The sequence below is a fragment of the Apus apus genome, unplaced genomic scaffold, assembly GCF_020740795.1.
Source record: "Apus apus isolate bApuApu2 unplaced genomic scaffold, bApuApu2.pri.cur manual_scaffold_121_ctg1, whole genome shotgun sequence".
In the NCBI taxonomy this organism is placed as follows: domain Eukaryota; kingdom Metazoa; phylum Chordata; class Aves; order Apodiformes; family Apodidae; genus Apus; species Apus apus.
The window spans coordinates 1-20,157 of record NW_026248844.1 but is presented as its reverse complement, the minus strand read 5'-3'; the positions used below and the strand labels follow the sequence as shown (position 1 = coordinate 20,157).

The 20,157-nt window shown below is 69.5% G+C and overlaps 4 protein-coding genes across 5 annotated transcripts; 3 read left to right on the top strand and 1 right to left on the bottom strand.

Moving 5' to 3' along the window:
* Positions 1-6: 6 nt before the first annotated feature.
* On the top strand, positions 7-3,580 carry SLC43A3 (solute carrier family 43 member 3). The gene is made up of 11 exons (XM_051643776.1): positions 7-37; positions 388-434; positions 560-636; positions 738-830; positions 909-1,048; positions 1,516-1,622; positions 1,985-2,143; positions 2,329-2,442; positions 2,592-2,778; positions 3,030-3,153; positions 3,325-3,580. Exons 3-11 carry the CDS (start codon positions 562-564, stop codon positions 3,478-3,480), a joined length of 1,155 nt encoding a protein of 384 aa, XP_051499736.1. The 5' UTR covers positions 7-37; positions 388-434; positions 560-561; the 3' UTR covers positions 3,481-3,580.
* A 3,583-nt stretch (positions 3,581-7,163) lies between these two features.
* PRG2 (proteoglycan 2, pro eosinophil major basic protein) lies at positions 7,164-8,351 on the top strand. Its single transcript, XM_051643772.1, has 5 exons — positions 7,164-7,216; positions 7,313-7,455; positions 7,541-7,675; positions 7,946-8,057; positions 8,293-8,351. The coding sequence occupies exons 2-5, from the start codon at positions 7,453-7,455 to the stop codon at positions 8,349-8,351; spliced, it is 309 nt and encodes a 102-aa protein (XP_051499732.1). The 5' UTR covers positions 7,164-7,216; positions 7,313-7,452.
* Positions 8,352-9,342: 991 nt separating this feature from the next.
* Positions 9,343-13,280, bottom strand: P2RX3 (purinergic receptor P2X 3). Of its 2 annotated transcripts, XM_051643775.1 has the most exons (12): positions 13,141-13,280; positions 12,261-12,397; positions 12,108-12,193; positions 11,969-12,035; positions 11,458-11,551; positions 11,309-11,386; positions 11,085-11,226; positions 10,458-10,588; positions 10,275-10,368; positions 10,138-10,203; positions 9,855-9,932; positions 9,343-9,625 (listed from the first exon to the last, which is right to left on the bottom strand). In XM_051643775.1, exons 1-12 carry the CDS (start codon positions 13,278-13,280, stop codon positions 9,506-9,508), a joined length of 1,233 nt encoding a protein of 410 aa, XP_051499735.1. In that variant the 3' UTR covers positions 9,343-9,505. The 2 variants fall into 2 exon arrangements, with proteins under 2 accessions (XP_051499735.1, XP_051499734.1); XM_051643774.1 differs by lacking the exon at positions 11,458-11,551 and having other exon boundaries at positions 12,108-12,179.
* Positions 13,281-14,702: 1,422 nt separating this feature from the next.
* Positions 14,703-20,152, top strand: SSRP1 (structure specific recognition protein 1; the record flags this gene model as incomplete). Its single annotated transcript, XM_051643777.1, has 15 exons — positions 14,703-14,942; positions 15,254-15,439; positions 15,715-15,820; positions 15,906-16,096; positions 16,171-16,401; positions 16,484-16,587; positions 16,714-16,842; positions 17,437-17,658; positions 17,977-18,049; positions 18,454-18,592; positions 18,697-18,742; positions 19,149-19,272; positions 19,371-19,541; positions 19,808-19,899; positions 20,095-20,152. Coding segments are annotated over exons 1-15 (1,926 nt in total), but the record flags the coding sequence as incomplete, so codon positions are not given.
* Positions 20,153-20,157: the final 5 nt, after the last annotated feature.

Here is a 20,157-nt window from a genome sequence, read left to right as displayed (position 1 = left end):
ACCGCTTCGGCACCACTGTCGCCCGTCTCATTGCCATGTCAGTGGGGGGGGCACCGAGGGGGGCCCTTGGGGAGTGAGGTGGGGGGAAGCACCGAGGGATGTTTATCCAGGCAGCCAGGAGAGGTGGGGTGGGCAGGGTCCTGCTACCTCGGGGCACCTTGATGGCTGGCGGAGGGTCACCCAGTGCCTCCCCCAGCACCCCATTGCCCCTGGCCCCCCATTCTTTCTCAGGTCTGCCCAAGCCCCCCCCCCCTTATGTCCCTGTGTTCCTTGGCCCTGGGATGCAGGGACCATGGCTGTGGGACACCCATGAGATATGGGGTGGTGGGTGCAGGGGTGCCAGCTGTGCCCCTGTCCCCACGTGTGACCACTATCCCCTTATCCCAGCTCCCTCTACACTGGTGGGACCCTGCTTGTCGCCTTCTCCACCCCAGGTGAGACCCCACAGGCACTGGGCACCTTGGCCTGGGGGAGGAGAATCAAGCGGGACCTCCCCCTCAGTGTCCCCACTGACTGTGGTTGGGTCCCCCTCTGTCCCTGCTAACCTCTGTGTCTCTAGAGATGGCAGTGCTGCTCTTCCCGGCCATGTCCATGCTATCAGTGGGTGGCATTCTCCTCATCCTCACCAACATGCAGGTGAGTTGTCTGGGCTCCCCTGACCTCCCTATGGTGGGGGGGAGGTCCTTGCTTGGCACCGAGGGGACCCTGATAACACAGGAACGTTCTCTCGGGGCCAGGTGGGAAACCTCTTTGGGAAGTATCGCTCCATCATCATCACCCTCTACAACGGAGCCTTTGACTCCTCCTCCGCCATCTTTCTCATCATCAAGGTGGGCACGGGGGGGTGGGGGCAAGCAGAGGTGCTGGGGGGTGGCGAGGACCCGGTGCCAGCCTGTCCTTGTCCCCAGGTGCTGTATGAGCACGGGCTGTCCCTGCGGGCCATGTTCCTCTTCATGGCAGCCTGCAGCACCTGGCACCTCCTGCGCACCCTCTTCCTCATGCCCCGCACCCGCATCCCCTACCCGCTGCCCCCCGCCTATGACTACGGGTAGGGGGCTTGGGGGGCCAGCCCCTGGGGGGTGACAGTGCCAGGCCCGTGGGGGGGTGGTGGGTCCTGTCCCATGGGTGGTGGGTCCCCTCTTGCAGTTGGTGGGTCTGTCTGTGTGGTGGGTAGGGTGTGGTGGGTCGGTGGTGGTGGTGGGTGACTGAGCAGGGGGTGACAGGCGGGGGGTGATGGTGCGGGCGGTGATGGTGCAGGGGTGATGGGTCGGCGGTGGGTGGCGATGGGGGGGTTGGCCGGGCTGTGGTGCCCCGGGGCAGGCAGTGCATGACAGTGGGGTGATGGGTGGGGGTGGCAGGGTGGTGTGTGATGGGGTGGAGGGTGACTGGGCAGTGGGTGACGGTGGGTGATGGTGGGCGTGGGGGTTCCAAACTGCGGTGCCTGGGGCAAGGGGTGCTGGGGTGGGCGGTGGGTGCGGGGGGTGACAGCGCGGGGCGTGCCGGGCGCTGTTCCAGGCTGCGGTGCCCGGGGCGGTCCCGCTCCTACCGCACTTACGAGGAGAAGCGCCCGCCGGGGGAGGCCGGGCCCGAGGAGACCCCCCTGGAGCCGGGGGCACCGCGAGGTGCGGGGCGGGGCCGGGGGCGGGGGCGGGGCCTGCCCGGGCAGGGCTGCCCGCTGGGGGTGGACGTGGCCGAGCTGGTCACCGGGGAGCGCTCGGGGTGGGGCGCAGGGAGAGCGGTGGGCGTGGCTATGCAGATGTGGGGGTGCGGCCAGGGGGCGTGTCTGCACGAGTGGGCGTGATCCGCGATGGGCGTGGTTATGCAAACGAAGGGGCGTGGTCTAACCGGGGCGAGGGCATGACCGGGACACGTGGGCGGGACAGGGTGTGGCAGTGGGCGGGGCAGCGCGTGGGTGGGTGTGGCAGTGGGCGGGGCCGGGTGTGGCCGTGGGGTCCCCCCCACCTCACAGCCCCTGTCCCCCCAGACGCGGCCCCCCCGGTGACGCCCTTCGCGGCCTGCGCGCGCTCGGCGCTGTTCGCCTGGCACGTGGCCTGGCTGTCGGTGATGCAGCTGCGGCACTACCTGTTCATCGGCACCCTCAACCCCCTGCTGGACCACCTGGCCCGCGGGGACCCCCGCCTGGGTATGGGGGGGGCAGAGCGGGGGACCTCACCTGGGGATGGGGGGGGGACCGCCGCCCAGATACAGGGGGGCCACAACCGCCACCGGGGTACACAGCCGCCTGGGGGCAGCCCAGGGGTCTCCCGTGGGGTGGGTAGGGGGTGACCAAGGGACCCCAGCTCCTCCTGACGCTGTACCCCCCCGCAGTGAGCACCTACACCAACGCCTTCGCCTTCACCCAGCTCTGCGGGGTGCTCTGCGCCCCGTGGAACGGCTTCATCCTCGACCGGCACAAGCGCGGCAGGACCCCCCGCCCCGAGGGTAACCAGCCCCGCGCCCCACGGGACCCCCGACCACGGCGGGGACACGGCTGGGGACACCTGCCCTGACCCCGATGGGCTTGGGGACACGCGAGCCCCGGCCCCGCTGCTCCCGCGCGTGTCCCCGTGCCCTGACCGCGGTGCCCGCAGGAGCCCTGGGGACGCTGGCGGACCTGCGCGCTTCGGTGCTGTCCCTGGCGGTGACAGTGACACAGTGCCTGCTGTTCTCGGTGTGCGCGGCCGTGCCCGTCCTGCCCGTCCAGTTCGGCACCTTCGTGCTGCAGGTGCTCAGCCGCTCCTTCCTCTACGGGGGCAACGCCGCCTTCCTGGCCATCGCGTGAGTCCTGCCACCGCCACGGGCACTGGGGGGGGGGACAGGGCACATGGCAGGGGACAGAGTGGTTTGGGTCAGGGTGCTGGGGACAGGGGGATGGTGACAGGGATGGGGGGTGTTAGGAGCTGGTGTCGGGGTGGGGGTGATGAGGTGCCCTGGCAGTGCCTCAGGGTGACCCAGGGTGGCCCAGTGGTGTCCCGGCAGTGACATGGTATGACCCAACAGTGACACAGGGTGACATGGTTGTCCCACAGGTTCCCCCCGCAGCACTTTGGGAAGCTCTACGGCCTGGCCATGGCCCTGTCGGCGCTGGTGGCCCTGCTGCAGTACCCCTTGGTGGCCCTGGTGCGTGGGCCCCTCGGCGGGGACCCCTTCTACGTGAGTGCCGGCCCCACAGCTGCCCCGGGAGGGAAGAGGACCCTGGCCCTGCCCCAGAAAGGGATGGGAGTCCTGCCCCCTGAGGAAGGAGGCCCTGCACCCAGCACGGGGCGGCTGTGGGGCTGCCCCAGCCCAAGCCCCACAGCCTGACCCACCTCTTCTTTCTCCCAGGTGAACTTGGGGCTCATCGCTGTGGTGCTGGTGGCCTTTGTCAGCCCCGTGGTGGTGACCCGCGAGTGCCAGCGGCGAGCCAAGGAGCTGGGGGCTGCTGGCACCCCCCTGGCAGCCCCCCCCAGCACCCAGGCCACCTCCGAGCTGCCCCACTGAGCCCTGTGCACACCAGCCCCCCATTTCCTACTGGACTTGGGGGGGGTGTGCAAGCGGGACAGGGGGGAGTTGGGAGTGCAATAAACCACGCTGCCCCCTCTGCCTGCCATGCTGCAACCCCCACAGGGCTTCTCTGGTGTCTGCCACTGCTGTCCCAGGCTGGGGGGCACAGACCCCTCCCCACAGTCCTGCAGCACACACGGACACAGTCTAGGGGTTCCACTGCTTTACTGGGACAGCAGCCACCGTGGGCCTTCAGGCTGGGGAAGGGGGCCAGGGCAGCACCTCTGGGGGCCTCAGTACTGGCAGATGAAGGGACGCAGCTCGTAGCAGACCCTGCTCCTCCAGAGGCCATCTGGGGACATGGGCAGCATCAGGGCCACAGGGTGGACCCCAGTGCCATGGACCCAGCCACCCCCAGTGCTCTGTATCCCCTACCAGTGTCCCCCAGAACCTTTCTGTGCCCTCCCCAGGGCCTTGTGCCTCCTCCCAGTGCCCCCCAGTACCCTTCTGTGCCCCTCCCAGTGCCCTCCTCTGCCCTTCCCAGTAACCCCCAGTGCCCTGTACCCCCTCCCATTGTGCCCACTGCCCCATGCCCCCTTCCCACTGCTCCCTCCCAATGCAACTAGTGGCCTGTACTCCTCCCAGTGCCCCCCCCTCCAGTGTCCTCCCTTATTCCTCCCAGTAATCCCCAGTGCCCCGTGCCCCCTCCCATTGCAACCAGTAGCCTGTACCCCTCCCAGTCCCCCCCGTGCCCTCACCGTAGGTGCTGAGGGTGGCGCAGGTGGGAACGAGGTGGCTGGGATTGGTGGGCGCCCAGTTTGCGTAGTTCCAGGAGCTGGAGTCTTCCCAGTGGGATCCCCACTGCCCCCCCTGCACAGCACTGCCTCAGTACCAGCCCCCAGCCCAACACCCCAAAAACCGTCCCCAGCACCTCAAAAATCGGTCCCAGACCCAGAACCCCATGGCCAGCCCCATTTCCAGCATCCACCACCCAGCTCCTACACCCACACCCACCCTCAGCGCCCCATTCCCAGCCCCCACTCCCACCCCCCAGGCCCCCACCTCACCGTTCTGCGGGTGACAGCCCCGATCCAGACCTTGCGGCGGGTGTAGGTGCGGGCCAGCTCCATCAGGTCCTTGTTGAGGGCAGCGCTGTGCACCGAGGCCAGCTCCCCCTGCAGCACCTTCCGGCAGTGCCCCTGGGGGACAGGACACGGATCAGCACCCGGGAACGCCCCGGGAACCCCCCAATATCCCCGACACATCCCGGGAACCACGGGGAACCCCTTGGGACTCCCAGCACCCGCCGGGAGCTCACTGCTACCTCCAGCAGTGTTCCTGCAGGACAGGCACCCCCATCACCCCCCAGCGTCTGCCAGGAACCCCCCTCGCCCCCCCGGCAACCCCCGTCCCCTCACCTGGGCCCCCGCGTAGGTGCGCAGCGAGGTGACCACGGCGTAGCGGAACTTGGAACCCTCCAGGGCCGCAGGGACCCCTGGGGGGGCTGGAAGTGGGACAGGGTGAGGGCTGGCGCCGAAGGGCACACGGCGCTGTCCCAGCGAAGGGGGCACCAGCGTCTCCCCCGGGGGGGCGGGGGACCCTGGGCAAATTGGGGGGGAGGGATTCTCAGGGTGTCCCCAGGGGTGGCGGCACTTACCGGAGCGGCGGGATGAAGCCATGCCCAGCAGGGCCAGGGCCAGGAGCAGGCGGGGTGACATGGCGGGGCTGGCGACACCGGGGACCCGGGGACACGGCTGGGCTGGGACACCTCGGGTACCTGCCAGAGAGGCCATGTCCCCAGCCACCCTCTGCCACCCTCAGCCACCCCCTACGCCCCAGTGTCCCTCTGCCAACTCTGGCGCCACCCCGTCCCCTGTCCCCTCTGCCACCCCCACGACCCCCAGCCCCCTCTTGCCCCCGGCACCCCAGAGCCCCCATACCAGCCGCAGGGACACCCCCCAGTCCCCAGCCCACCCCGCTGTCCCCGTCTCTGTCCCGGCCCCTCACCTGGCACTTGGGGGTCTCTGTTCGCTGTCACGGTTATAGGGGTGACGGGGCCACGTGTCCTCACCGCAGCCTTGAGACACACAGCCCCCCTCAAGGCCCCCCCAAACCCTGGGCACGGGGGAGGCGGGACGGGATCCGGGGTCCTGCCCGCTCCCTCCCGGCTTTGGTTCAGAGGAAGGGACTGTGGCTGCTTAGGGGGGTGCGGGGGGGGGGGGGGGGGGGGCTCAGGGGATGCGGTTGGGGTTTGGGGTGCAAGGGGGAGGGGGAAGATGACTATGGGATGTTGAGACTTGAGCCCCAGCGGGTCGGAGGAAGGGGAGCGCCGGGGGGGGAGGGGGGTGGGGGGTGGTCAGTGCAAGCACCGGCGGGGGCAGACAGGGAGTTCAGGCCGGGGGGAGGGGGGAGTCAGGCCGAGGGGCGCTGAGGGCCAACGGCCGGGACGGACCCCGGGGGGGCCACAGCCGTTGGGGAGGAAATGGCCCTTGGGCAAGGGCTGACCGGCGGGAGATGGTATCAGACCCCCCCCGCACCCCAACCACCCCGCACCCCAACATCCCGCCCTCGGGACAGCACCCCTTCCCCCAGTCCCCGACCCCCGCCGGGGGCCCCGAGCCCACCTTGGGGTGCAGAGGAGGTAACAGCCAGTGCCAGCCACAGCCCCAAGCGCTCATTAGCAGCCGATAGGAAACACCGGCTAATAAGCCTCGCAGCTAATGAGCCCGCTTGTGCACTCGCCTCATTAGCACCCTAAATACCCACACCGGGCTGGGGGGCGCCGTCCCCCAGAGCCCCCCGAGCGCGCGCAGTGAGAAGCTGAAGCGCTGCCGCTGTGACTGGGGGAGGGATCCCCCGATTGTGTTTGGGGGTAACGGTCCCTCCGTGTCGGGGCGGGGGGGGGGTCGGGTTTGGGACCCCACCAACCCCCCCCCCCCCTCCTTGTGCGCAGAGCGGGGGTAAAGAAACACTGGGGAGGGGGCGCGGGGTCATTGCACACGGGGAACGGACCCAGTCTGGGGACACCAGCGTGCTCGGCGCCCTTTCACCCCAATCCCCCCCGAAGCCATGAGCCTCTGCACCCCCACAGCCCCCGCGGACCCCCGCCCCCCACGCCCGTGCACACCCAGCCCTCTTCTCCGGACCAAAGCCCGGTGGGGGCAGGCAGGACCCCGGGTCCCCCACCCTGTGCCCAACGGTTGGTGGGGAGGCCCCGGGGGGCTGTCGCAAGGCTGCGGTGGGGACACGTGGCCCCGTCCCCCCTATAAGGGTGACAGCGGGCATAGCCCTCCCCAAGTGCCAGGTGAGGGGCGGGGACAGCGACGGGGACAGCGGGATGTGCTGGGGACCGGCGAGGTGTCCCTGTGTCTGGTGTGGGGGGCTCTGGGGTGGCTGGGGGGTACGGGGGGGCACAGTGTGCCTGGGCCACGGGGTAGCAGCGGGGGACCAGAGACATGGAGGGCACTGGAGGGCTGGGGGCCGTTGGGGTGGCACCAGGGGTGGCAGAGGGGACAGGGTGGCATTCGGGATGGTGGAGGGGCAGTGGGGACACGGGGGGGCAGGATGTGGGTGATGGACATGGAGCGGCAGAGGGTGGCTGGGGACATGGCATCTCCAGAGGGTTCCCATGATGCCATGTCCCCGGTTCATCAGTGTCCCCAGCCCCTCCCCATGTCACCTTCCCTGCTCCTGCTCCTGGCCCTGCTGGGCACGGCATCATGCAGCCACCCAGGTGAGTGCCACCGCCCCTGGGGACATCCTGGGGACCCTCTGGGGACACCCGGGTTCCCTCACCCTCTTGCCGGGGTGACCCTGCTGGTGTCCCCAGCCCCTGCCAGCCCTGAGGTGTTGGAGACGTCGCTAGAGGTGCCGGGGAATGACACGAGGCAGGAGCTGGTCCCCGACCCCCGGGGTGTCCCCAACACCCGCTACATCGTTGTGCCGCGGCCCCTGAGCTTCCGCCGGGCCATGGTGGGCAGGGGACGGGGGCGGGATGGGGTATGTGGGGTCCAGGGGCGTGTCCCACTCTGGTGTCTCTATCACCGTGTCCCCGCAGCGTGTCTGTGCCCGGCGGTTCGGCGGCCGCCTGGCCTCCATCCACAGCGCTGGCACCAACGCGGCGCTGCAGCTGCAGGCTCGGCTGAACACCAAGAGCGGCTTCGTCTGGATTGGGGCCGTCACCAAGCCCTGGGTGAGGGACCCCGCCCTGTCTCCAGAGCCCCTCGGGGTGTCCCAGACCTGTCTCCTGTCCCCAGAGTCCACCTTGCATGTCCCAGCCCTGTCCCCTCTCAGCAGAGCCCCCCCCCGGGATGTCCCAACCCCTGTCCCCGCGCTCCCCGGGTGCCCCAGTCCCATCCTCAGAGCCCATTCTAGGTGTCCCCGCCTTGTTCCCCCACGACGTCGCCCCGGGCCCCCCCGCCCGGTGCCGGGGGTGTCCCCGTGTCCCTGACCCCCCTTCCAGCGCAGGACCGTGCAGTGTCACTGGGTGGACCGGAGCCCCTGGGACTTCCACAACTGGCAGCTGAGGCACCCGCTGTGCACCGGCCGCTTCTGCACCACCCTCTGCACCGCGGGTGGGGGCACGGGGGGAACCGGGGGCCTGGGGGAGCGGGGGGAACCAGGGGGCCTGGAGAGACGGGGTGGTGGGAACAACGGGGGGCACCCTGGGCAAAAGGGGTCCGGGGGGGGCTGACCCATGGGGGAGTGGGGAGGATGCGGGGGGCTCAGGAAGGGAGGGGGTACCGGGGGCTGGGGCTGGTCCCTGTCCCTCGGTGCTGTCTGGTGCTGACGCCCCTTTCCCCCCCCAAGACGGTCGCTGGAGGAGCCAGGGCTGCAAGGTGAAGTTGCCCTTCATCTGCGAGTGCTGAGGGGCTCAGCCTCCCCTGCGTCCCCCCTCTCCCTGGGGGGCTCAATGAACATCAGCTTTCTGCACCTTGTCTGTGTCCGGGTCTGGGGAGGACCGGAGGGGGGTGGGAGGGGTCGATGATGGCTGGGGGCGGTGGGCAGCACCCTGGGGGCGGGGTTGGGGAGAGGGGTTGTCCCTTGTACCCTGCACGGGCCCTGGGGGGGCACAGGGTCCCCTCCCGGGGGCTGTGGTGGCACCATGAACCCCCCCAAACGACCCCAGGCCAATGGCAACCCCTTGACCTCCTCCCCTCAGCCCTCCCACCCTTCCATCAGCCCCCCCAACCACCTGTCGCCCCCCACCCCCCGCTCCCCACGGGTTGGACACAGCCGGGGGTGCTGCCAGCGAGGGTTTATTGGGGGGGTGGGAACCCCCAGGACGGGGCCGGTGGGGGCAAGGAGGTACAGGGGTGGTGGTGGAGGGGGGCAGCGGGGAGGCTGAGCCCCTCGGTAGTGGCAGGGGAGGGGCAGCCACCCCTGGCACCCCCCGCGTCCACCGGGAGGGTTGGGGGTCACCTCTGGCACCCAACGGCACCTACTGCCCCAGGGACCAGCCCCGGGGCCACCCCCAGCCCCCCCGCAGAGAGGTGGGAGCTGTGGGGACATGGGGGTGAGGGTGGGAGGACCTGGGCAGGTGGCACTTGGAAGGGGGCACTGGGATGGGGGGACAGACGGTAGGCTGTGGCACCCTAGGGTCAGTGCTGGGACAACCGGGGGGGGCACTGGGGGCAGCTTGTGGGGGCCCCGGCCACCCCCCGGGTCCCGCGGTGGCACGGAACACAAAGGTGCTGGGGGTCAGCAGGGGGGCACCAGAGGGCTGTGTCCCCTGTCCCCACACCCCAGGCACACACCTGGGTGGCCCCTGTGAGACAACCCTGGAGCCCCTCTGCCCCCCGTGGTGTCTCCCCCTCCTCCCCACACCCCGTGTGCCCCCCCCGCCCCACAGCCCCCATGTCCCCCTGCCACCCTGTGCCCTGTGCCCCAGCTGCCATCCCCATGGCATTGTCCCCACAGCCACCAGCGTCACCCCCTCTGCCCCGAGTGTCCCTGCTGGCAGCAGGGGGAGGGGGTGCCCCATGGCGGGGGCAGCTGTGGGGCTGCCCCACGGTGCCAAGTGCTACAGGCCAAAGGAGCCAGTGCCCGAGTCACTGGAGGGGTCCCGGGGGCAGCCCCCCAGAGCTTCAGGGGTCCTGGCTGTGGGGCTGGTGGGGGGTGCGGGCACGGCGACCTCCGGCACCTGTGGGGCAGGGAACAGGCACTGGGTCAGGCCCTGCCCCATAGCCGGGCCCCTGGGGGTTCAGGGGTGCTGCCTGCACGTCTGCCCCCACCAGCCCCACATGCCCCAGTGTGGCCTGAGCAGCTCCCCCAAGGTGACCCTGGTGTGGCCTAAGCCCCACAGCAGCCCCACAGTGTCCCCAGCCCCACAGCGGTCCCAGCCCCCCAGCAGCCCCAGGCCCCCTGCTGACCTCCTCAAACTTGCGGGCCTTGTAGTGCTCAGCTCCATGCAGGCAGTTCAGCAGGATGATGTCGCACAGCACCGTGCCCTGGGGGGTGGAGGGCATGCTGTGGGGCACCCCCTGATCCCCACAGCCATCCAGGCTGCTGCCAGCCTTGGGCTCTGTGGTGTTCCCCACCCCACGGGTGCAGGGTTCTCCTCCTCCACCCCCCTCCCAAGCACCATGGGGCACCACTGCCCCTCCACCCCACGGTGACACTGCCAGGCAGGGGCTGAGAACAGCCACAACTCACCACACCGATGGAGGTGAAAGCTGCCACTGCATTGATGAGCGTGGGGATGACACTGAACTTCCCAGCCTGGGGGTGCAGAGACTCTGTTGGGGGGGCCCCCACCCCCCCATGGCCCGCCCAGCCCCTGCCCCACATACGTTGCCGTACACCAGGACGTCGAAGCGGATGCCGAAGGCCTTGGTGAGGGTCCGGTGCTCGGTGCCGTTGTGCAAGCGGTAGTACCGGGCGTGCCTGGGGGACAGGGGGACAATGCCGGGCCGGGCCACGCACACGCGTGTGACATGCGTGACACGTGTGCCAGGCGTGTCCTGTGGCAGCACCTGAAGTTGTATCCGGAGGCAGGGGCGCGGGCGCGTCCATCCAGGCGGGTGAAGGAGTAGTGGGGCAGGCAGTGCTCCCCGCCAAGGTCCAGGTCACACACCCACCCGATCTTGATGCCCAGCACCCCCCCCTGCCCCAGGGTCAGGTGCTGGGCCCCTGGCCCCGTGACCCCATGGCCCTGTGTCCCCATGCCCCCCATCCCACATCCCCCTGTCCCCTTGTCTGTGTGTCCCACACCCCTATGTCCCACATCCCAAACCTCATGCACCCACATCTACATCCCTGTGTCCCCATGTCCCTGTGTCCCCACCGTCCATGTCCTACATCCCTGTGTCCCCACATCCCATTCCCTACATCCCACATCCCCGCCCTCCCAAGCCCCATGTCCCTGTGCCCCCACATCCCACATCTGCCTGTATCCACGACCCCATATCCCACACCCTCACATCTTCATGTCCCCATCCCATGTCTCACACCCCTGTATCCCACATTCCCATGTCTCACATCCCCATGTCCCCACATCCCACGTCTCACATCATGTCCCTCAGTTCCCCCCCGCCGTGTCCCCACATGCCCCGTCCCCCCGCCGTGTCCCTTGTCCCCGTTCCCCCGCTGCCCCTGCTCACGGTGGCAGCCAGCGTGGGGAAGTCCTGCCCGGCCATGCGGGCGATGTCCCCCAGGCGCAGGATGGGGCAGAGGGGCTGGTCCTGGGGGTGGAAGCGGCACTGGCTCAGGTTCCCCCCGCTGCCAGGGGGTGGCAGGTTGTTCCTGGGGATGGGGAAGGGGACATGGCATCAGTTGGGGGGACTGGGGGACACCCCCCCATCCCCCTGTCCCCAGGGCCACCCACTTCTCGAAGCCGAAGAGCGGGAAGCGGACGCTGTTCTTGATCAGGAGGGTGAAGTTCTCGGCCTCCAGCATGATGGGGCTGAGGGGAAGGTGACCATGAGGACACAGGGGGTGCCGCCCGCCGCCCCCCGTGACCCCGGTGACACTCACACGTCCACAGTGTCCACCTCAGCCGGGCACCAGCCCCAGATCTCGCAGGTGCGGAGGGTGCGGTTGAAGGGGACGCAGCGCCCGGTCAGCATCCCTGGGGACCCCCTGTCAGTGCCCCTGGGGACTCCTCCCCTCCCCCAGTCAGCACCTCTGGGGACCCCACATCAGCACCCCTGGGGACCCCTCCATGGGTGTCCCTGGAGTCCCACCCCGCCACACCTGGTCAGCATCCCTGGGGACCCCTCCATGAGTGCCCCATGGGACATCCCTCTGGGGACACCCCCTGCCCGGTCAGCACCCCTGGTGACCCCCTCAAAGAGTGTCCCTGGGGATTCCTCCCTGGGGGCACCCCCATCAGAAACCTTGGGAATCCTCCCAGTATGTCCCTGGGGACTCCCTGTCATCACAGCCCCCTGGCCAGCGGATCCTCCCTACTTCCCGTGTCCCCAGGGTTGGGGGTCCTGGGGGACATCAGGGGGGGTCAGGGGGTAGGTCTTGGGGGTCTCCTCACCGCTGCCTGTGGCAGAGCCCATCTCCTGGCAGTGCTGATCGGCCGTGCAGCGGTACCGGGGGTCGCCCTGTGGGGGGGTGGGTGAGCAGGGCTGGGGGGCCGTGAGACGGGGGTCCCCCCGTACCCCCCCAAGCCGTACCTCCGGGCACTGCCCCTGCACCTGGTTCTCCGTCAGGATCTGCTTGGTGACCACCACGAACACCGAGGCACCCTGGGGGGACATCACTGTCACCTCACCCCGTCCTTGGGGGGAAACAGAGGCAGGAGGGGCCTGGGGGGGTCCGGCCCTCACCTGGGGGGGGGGTCACGTAGTCGGCCGTGTCCAGCACCCGCCCGGCATAGTGCCCCACGCCCTTGACCTTGGTGACCACCGAGGACTCGATGGCCGTTTCCCGCACCTGGTAGGCTTTCTCGTGGAGGAACACCCACCTGGGGACACCCGGGGGGGACAGTGGGGACGGCCACCCCCCCCCCCCCCCCCCCGACAGGGCCGGCCGCAGCCCCCGGCACCCCCCCAAGCACGGGGGTGTCAGCTGGGGGGCTGCTGGTCCCTGCCACCTGGTCACCGCCGGGGGCAGAGACCCCCCCCCCGCCCCTCTGCCGCTGTCCCCCCCCGGTCACCCGCACTGCCGCTCTCTCCCGGCTGTCCCCACCGTCTCACCCGCACCGACACTCTGTCCCGGCTGCCTCCCCGCCCCGTCACCAGCCGCCACCAGCACCCCCGGCACTGACCCCCCTGTCACGCCCCCACCTCTCCCCCCCCCCCCGCTCCTTCACCTCCGCTGCCACCTGCCACCCCCCCTTGTGCCCGGACTGTCCCCTCGCTGTCACCTGCTGCCACCCGCAACCCCCCCGTTCCCCTGTGCCCCCCGCTCGTTCCCGTCGAGTGACGCCCGGGGTGGGGGGGTCCCGGGGTGAGTCTCTGGGAGGTCCCGGGGGTGTTCGGGGCATGGCGGGGATGCCGGGGGTCCCGCGTGGCTCTGGGGGATCCCAGGGGGCTGCCGGAGGTCCCGGGGGGTCCCGGGGGTGCTGAGGTGTCCAGGGAAGTTCTCGGAGCGGGGGTGCCGGAGGCTCCCGAGGGGTCCCGGGGAGGTGCCGGGGGGTGGCGGTGCCCTCAGGGGGTTCCCGGAGGGGGCCCGAGGGGGGTCTCCTGGGGATGCCGGGGGTCTCACCCGATGAAGTAGGCGAGGATGAGGAACTGGAGGGCGCGGTGCAGGACCCCCACCCGCCGGCTCCGCACCACCACCGCTTTGGTGGTCTCGTAGGAGAAGAAGGCGCCGGGGCAGCGGGGGAGGGGGCGCGGGGGGGACATGGCAGGGTGGGGGGCGGCGGGAGACAGGCAGGGGGCAGGCAGCGAGGGGCAGGGGCCGGGCAGGGGGAAGAGGCACCGGGGGGGTCCGGGCAGGGGTCTGGGCGGGGCTGCGGGCAGGGTGCGGGCAGGGTGCGGGCAGCGCGGTGCGGGCAGCGCGGGCAGGTTACGGGCAGCGGGGGGCGGTGCGGGCTGGGCGGGGGGGGGGGGGCGGGGGCTCAGCGGGGGGCGGGGAGGGGTCGCCACCCCTTCCTGGAGGAGGGAGGGAGGAATGGGGGCGGAGGGGTCCGTCCCGCGGGGTTGTCCTACGCTAGGTCGCCCCGTGCCCGCCCCACAGCCCGGGGGGCGAGGCCGCTCCGCGTGTGGGGGTCCCTGAGCTTGCGGTGCTGGGATTTGAGGGGTCCCCTGCGGGGGTTCCCGCGGGGGCTGCGCGGCCCCAGGCGCTGGGGGGGGGGGGCCCATCTGTGGGTGCCTTCTGCTGAGGGTGACTCCGTCCTCTGGCCCCGCGTACGGCAGCGCCCCCGTTCTGAGCGTGTTTCCATGTCCGGGCTGTTTTGGGGCGCCCGGCCCGGGGGTGCCCTGGGGGGAGGGGGGGGGGGGGTATTTGGAGGGGGGTGCCCGCGCGCCGCCCCCGGAGCTTGGGGATGCCCCGTTCCCGCGGGGCCCCGTGCTGGGGTGTCCCCGTGCCCGGGCGCCCCGTTCGGCGGGTCCCGCCCCCCGCCCCGCGGTGCCCCCGGGGCGGCCCCGGGCGCTCGGTGCTCCGGGCGGGGCAGCGAGGCGGGGACGGGCCGCGCTAGGCCGCCCTCCCACCCCCCCGCTGCCGCTCTAGCCCGAGTCCTCCGGGCGCTCGCTGGCGCCGGCGCCGTGCGGTGCCCCCGGCCGGTCCTCCCGGCCTGGTGGCGGCGCCCAGAGCGGCTCCTCTCGATGGCGGAAGTGGCAGCGGCTTCCGGCGGCTCCAGGTGGTGGCGGCGCGGGGGGAGGCTCCGCGCCAGGTTCGTGTTGCGCAGGCGGGAAAAGTGGCGGCGGTGCGGGGGGGGGGGGGGGGGGCTGGGCGGGGGGGGCAGGACCCGACAGGGGGCGACCGGGCCCCGGGGGGGCAGATCCGGGGGGGGGGTGGGGGGTGGGGGCGGGGGCGATGCGGGGGGGCGGCCGAGCCCCGGGGAGGGGGGATAAGACCGTGGGGGAGGGGAGCGGGGCCTGGGGAGCGGCCGAGCCCCCGGGGGGTCAGGCCTCGTGGGGGGCGTGGGCTGGGGATGGGGGGGGCGAGGAGGAGGGGGGCCCCGGGGGAGGCTGAGGGTGGCTTAGGGTGAGGGGAGGCAGGAGGAAGGGAAGGGGTGAGGGCGGGGGGCGCAGGGAAGGCCCTGGGGAAGGGAGGAGGGGGACCCAGGGGGCTCTGGATCACCCCCACGAGGGCGTCACTGCCACCCGTGGAGGCAGCATCTGGGGGGGATGAGGAGAGCAGGGCTGGGGGGGTGGAGGGCAGAGAGTTGTTCCCACCGCCAGGGCTCCCCTCACCCTCCTCTCCCCCCGCAGCTGCTTAGTTCTGCTCGGGGCATGCCGGGCCGGGGGGGCCACTGAACCCCGTGCTGTGCTCAGCCGCCTCCCCCAGCCATGGCCGACACGCTGGAGTTCAATGAGATCTACCAAGAGGTGAAGGGGTCCATGGTGAGTTGGGGAGGGGTGGTCTGGTCCTGGGTGGGACCTGGTGGGAGCACATCGTGTTGGGACCCGCAAGGTGCTTCCCCCCGGTGTCTCCTGCCGTGCCTGTGTGGGGCTGTGCAGCAGCAGCCCGGTCCAGTGGGGGAGTCTGGGGGTCCCGGGTGCCTCAGGGTCACCCAAGGCCCTCGGGCTCTGGGGAGACTGTCCCAAAAATCCCACTGGAGCTGCAGCACCACGTCACGGGGCTGAGTGAGGGCTGGAGCTGGGGGGGTCCCTGCTCCCGGTGTCATTGGCTGTTGCCCCCCACCCCCCCCCAGAACGACGGGCGGCTGCGGCTGAGCCGCCAGGGCGTCATCTTCAAGAACAGCAAGACGGGGAAGGTGGACAACATCCAGGCCTCGGAGCTGGCCGAGGGCGTCTGGCGGCGCGTGGCGCTGGGCCACGGCCTCAAGCTGCTCACCAAGAACGGGCACGTCTACAAGTACGACGGGTTCCGCGAGTCGGTGAGTCCAGAGCCCCCCAGGGCCCCCAGAGCCCCCAGAGCCCCAGGCGTGGCTGGCGGCTCCGCTCTGCTGGTGCTGAGGTGAGCTGTGCTCCCTGCGGGTCACAGCCCTGGCCCCCCAGGAACAGCTTGACCCCCTGAACCGCTCTGCCCCCCATTTTCCTTGCTACCACCTTTGTGGTGGGAACTGTGTCCCCATCCCAGCCCTGGGCAGCACCTGCCACCCATCAGGGTCCCCAACACCCTGTGGGGGTCCTGCCCCCCCTGTCCCCCCAGGAGTTTGACAAGCTGTCGGAGTTCTTCCGGGCCCACTACCGGCTGGAGCTGGCAGAGCGGGACCTGTGTGTGAAGGGCTGGAACTGGGGCACAGTGCGCTTCGGAGGTGAGGGGGTGACACCGGGGTGACACCGGGGGTCTGTGGGGCGGGGGCCAGTCCCTCCATGACAGCCATGTCCCCCCCACCCCAGGGCAGCTGCTGTCCTTCGACATCGGGGAGCAGCCGGTGTTCGAGATCCCCCTCAGCAACGTGTCCCAGTGCACCACGGGGAAGAACGAGGTGACACTGGAGTTCCACCAGAACGATGACGCCGAGGTGTCCCTCATGGAGGTCCGCTTCTACGTCCCACCCACCCAGGAGGATGGCGTGGACCCCGTGGAGGTGAGCGGGGGGCCTGCAGCTGAGGGGGATGGCAGGGGAGGATGGTGCCCCCCGTGACTCCCTCTCCCTCTCAGGCCTTTGCCCAGAACGTCCTGTCCAAGGCAGACGTGATCCAGGCCACTGGAGATGCCATCTGCATCTTCCGGGAGCTGCAGTGCCTGACGCCGCGCGGCCGCTACGACATCCGCATCTACCCCACCTTCCTGCACCTGCACGGCAAGACCTTCGACTACAAGATCCCCTACACCACCGTGCTGCGCCTCTTCCTGCTGCCCCACAAGGACCAGCGACAGATGTTCTTTGTGGTGAGGGCACGGGGGCTGCCCCCGCCCCAGGGGACGGCAGGTGACGGGTTCAGGGGGGTTTCAGGGCCTCTTCTCCTTCCAGATCAGCCTGGACCCCCCGATAAAGCAAGGCCAGACCCGCTACCACTTCCTCATCCTGCTCTTCTCCAAGGATGAGGACATCTCCCTCACCCTCAACATGAACGAGTGAGCGCAGCTCCTGCCAAGCCCCCTCCCGGCCCTCCCCTCCCCCGGGCAGGGGGCTGCGGGGAGGGAGGTGCTGAGCCCCCCCGGGCCGCCCCCCTCAGTGCTGCCCCCTCCTTGGCCGCGCAGGGAGGAGGTGGAGAAGCGCTTCGAGGGGCGTCTCACCAAGAACATGTCGGGGTCGCTCTACGAGATGGTCAGTCGGGTGATGAAGGCGCTGGTCAACCGCAAGATCACCGTGCCCGGGAACTTCCAGGGGTGAGACCCCACGGGGGGGGAGTGGGACCTGGGGGATTCCTGTTGCAGGGTGGGGAGGGGGCTCAAAGCCCTCCTTGGGTGAGGGAAGCTCTAGCCTGGGAAGCTGGGGCAGGAGAATGATAGAACCACAGACTGGTTTGGGTTGGGAGGGACCTTAAAGATATTCCAGTCCCACCCCTGCACAGGCAGGGACACCTCCCACCAGCCCAGGCTGCTCCAAGCCCCATCCAACCTGCCCTTCAACACTGCCAGGGATGGGGCAGCCACAGCTTCCCTGGGCAGCCTGGGCCAGGGTCTCACCACCCTCACACTAAAGACTTTCTTCCTAACGTCCAACCTAAATCTCCCCTCTTCCAGTTTTCATCCATTACCCCTTGTCCTCTTGTAAAAAGTCCCTCCCCGGAGTGCCAGGCCAGGTTGGATGGGGCTTGGAGCAACCTGGTCTGGCGGGAGGTGTCCCTGCCCATGCAGGGGTGGGAGTGGATGGGCTTTAAGGTCCCTCCAACCCAGCCCATTCCATGGATCCATGATCTGTGCTGGAGCCAGTCCCTGGGGGGGCTGTGCCCCCCGTGTCTGACGGCCGTTCCCCTGCAGGCACTCGGGTGCCCAGTGCATCACCTGCTCCTACAAGGCCAGCTCGGGGCTGCTGTACCCGCTGGAGCGCGGGTTCATCTACGTGCACAAGCCGCCCGTGCACATCCGCTTCGACGAGATCTCCTTCGTCAACTTCGCCCGCGGCACAACCACCACCCGCTCCTTCGACTTCGAGATCGAGACCAAGCAGGGCACGCAGTACACCTTCAGCAGCATTGAGAGGTGGGTGGGGGCACACTGCACCTTCAGCAGCATTGAGAGGTGGGTGGGGGCACACTGCACCTTCCGCAGCGCTGAGAGGTGGGTGGGTGGGGGGCACACTGCACCTTCAGCAGCACTGAGAGGTGAGTGGGTGGGGGGCACACTGCACCTTCAGCAGCATTGAGAGGTGGGTGGGTGGGGGGCACACTGCACCTTCAGCAGCATTGAGAGGTGGGTGGGTGGGGGGCACACTGCACCTTCAGCAGCACTGAGAGGTGGGTGGGGGGCAGGGGGACAGCCCTGGCTCCTCGCTCCAGCCCTCACACCTCCATCCCACAGGGAGGAGTACGGGAAGCTCTTTGACTTCGTCAATGCCAAGAAGCTGAACATCAAGAACCGGGGCCTGAAGGAGGTACCTGCTGGGCAGGGGGTTCCTGGGACCACCGCCCCGCCACTGGGTTGGGGAGGTCAGGGCAGGGGGCTGCCTTTTGGCTGCTTTTCCCTACTTTTTCACCTCTTTTTTCTCTCCTTGCCCTTGTAGAGGAAAAAGGTCGGTGCGGTTCCCCCTCCTCTCTCCTCCTCCTGGCACAGGTCTCCTCTGCATGGCTGTGCTGGTCCCCACTAAACCCCCTAACCACGGCGTGACTTCCAGGGCCCCCCCTAACCCCTATAACTCCTCTGTTCCTCTCTGCAGCCCTGATGGGGACAAGGAGGGGACGCACTGGGTGTCCCCCCCACCCCCTGCATGTGTCCGGGGACCACCCGGGGGCCGTGGCAGTGGGTGGGGGGCAGGGCCTGACACCCCCTGTCCCGCAGGGCATGAAGCAGAGCTACGATGAGTACGCTGACTCGGACGAGGACCAACACGACGCCTACCTGGAGAGGATGAAGGAGGAGGGGAAGATCCGGGAGGAGAACGCCAACGACAGCAGCGACGGCTCCGGGGAGGAGACAGGTGAGGGCTGCGGCTGGGGGGGCTCCCTGGGCACTGCTGCCCCCCTGGGGGTCCTGCCCTCCCCCCCACCTTGCTGCCAGCTTATCCCCACCCTCTCCTTCCAGACGAGTCCTTCAACCCCGGGGAGGAGGATGATGATGTGGCTGAAGAGTAAGTGGAGAATGGGTTGGGGGGGGTTTGTTTGGTGGGGGGCTGTGTGGGCACTGGGGAGGGCCAGGATAGCTCCTGGGCTTGGAAGCCTCTGGAAGCAGAAGCAGCTCTGGGCTGGATCAATCCTAAGGACATTAGCCAGGCCGAGGTGAGGGATGGGCCGTGGGGACTGGGCGTCTCCACACCAGAGCTGATGGGGCCATGTGGGCTCAGGAGTGCAGAAAATGGAGAGGAAATGGGAAAACGAGCTGAGTTCGAGGAAGGAGGATCCCCCGGGAGCTGCTGAGCGCCAAGGCTCGGGAAGTCTCCGGGTTACCGGCTGCCGGGGGGGCTGGGAGGGCTGTGGTGTCTCCCCCCGTGACCCCTGGGGTCTGGGGCTGCTGCTGAGGCCGGGACCCCCACGCAGGTTCGACAGCAACGCCTCGGCCAGCTCCTCCAGCGGGGACAGGGACAGCGACCGCGGCGAGAAGAAGCCGGCCAAGAAGGCCAAGGTGGTCAAGGACCGCAAGCCCCGCAAGAAGCAGCCGGAGGTGAGACCCCAGCCCCTGCAGAGAGCCAGCCCCGAGGCCTCTGGTGAGCAGGGCATCTGAGGGCTCCCCAACTTGTCCTTTTGGCTCCCCCCTCCCAGAGCAAGAAGGGGAAGGACCCCAACGCACCCAAGCGGCCCATGTCGGCCTACATGCTGTGGCTGAACGCCAGCCGGGAGAGGATCAAGTCGGACCATCCCGGCATCAGCATCACCGACCTGTCCAAGAAGGCTGGGGAGCTCTGGAAAGCCATGTCCAAGGAGAAGAAGGAGGTGGGGATGGGGCTGCTCTGCCAGGGTTGGAGCTGGGGGGCTCCTATGGGGTCTGGGGATCCCCTAGTCCTGTAGGTGGGGGCTTGGGAAAGGAGCATGAGGATGGGAAGGGGACACCTGTGGGTGGGTGAGTGGTGGGGCCAGGGTGGCTTGACCTGGGGTGGTGGGATCACGGTGAGGGACGGGGTGTGGACATGGTGGGGGTGCGGTGGGCTCTGCTGGAGGAGGAGGGCAGAGGAGGCCCCTCTGAGCTGGTGTCCCCACAGGAGTGGGACCGCAAGGCAGAGGACGCCCGGAGGGACTACGAGAAGGCCATGAAGGAGTACAGCGGGGGAGGCAGGTCTGAGAGCTCCCGGGGGTGAGAGGCTGGGGGGCTGCACCTGGAACCGGGCAGTTCCCAGCCCCCCACCCCCAAAACTGGGCTGTTCCTGCCCCCCACCCCTAAACCGGGCAGTTCCTGACCCTCCTGGAGCTGCCCAGGGTGGGGTAAGGGTCCCTGGCTAGGGGGGCCCAGACGGCCCCCTCAGGTGGGTAACGTGTGCCCCCCCCACAGGGAGAGGTCAAAGAAGAAGAAGAAGAAGCAGGAGAAGCAGGGGAAGGGGAAGGGGGAGAAGAA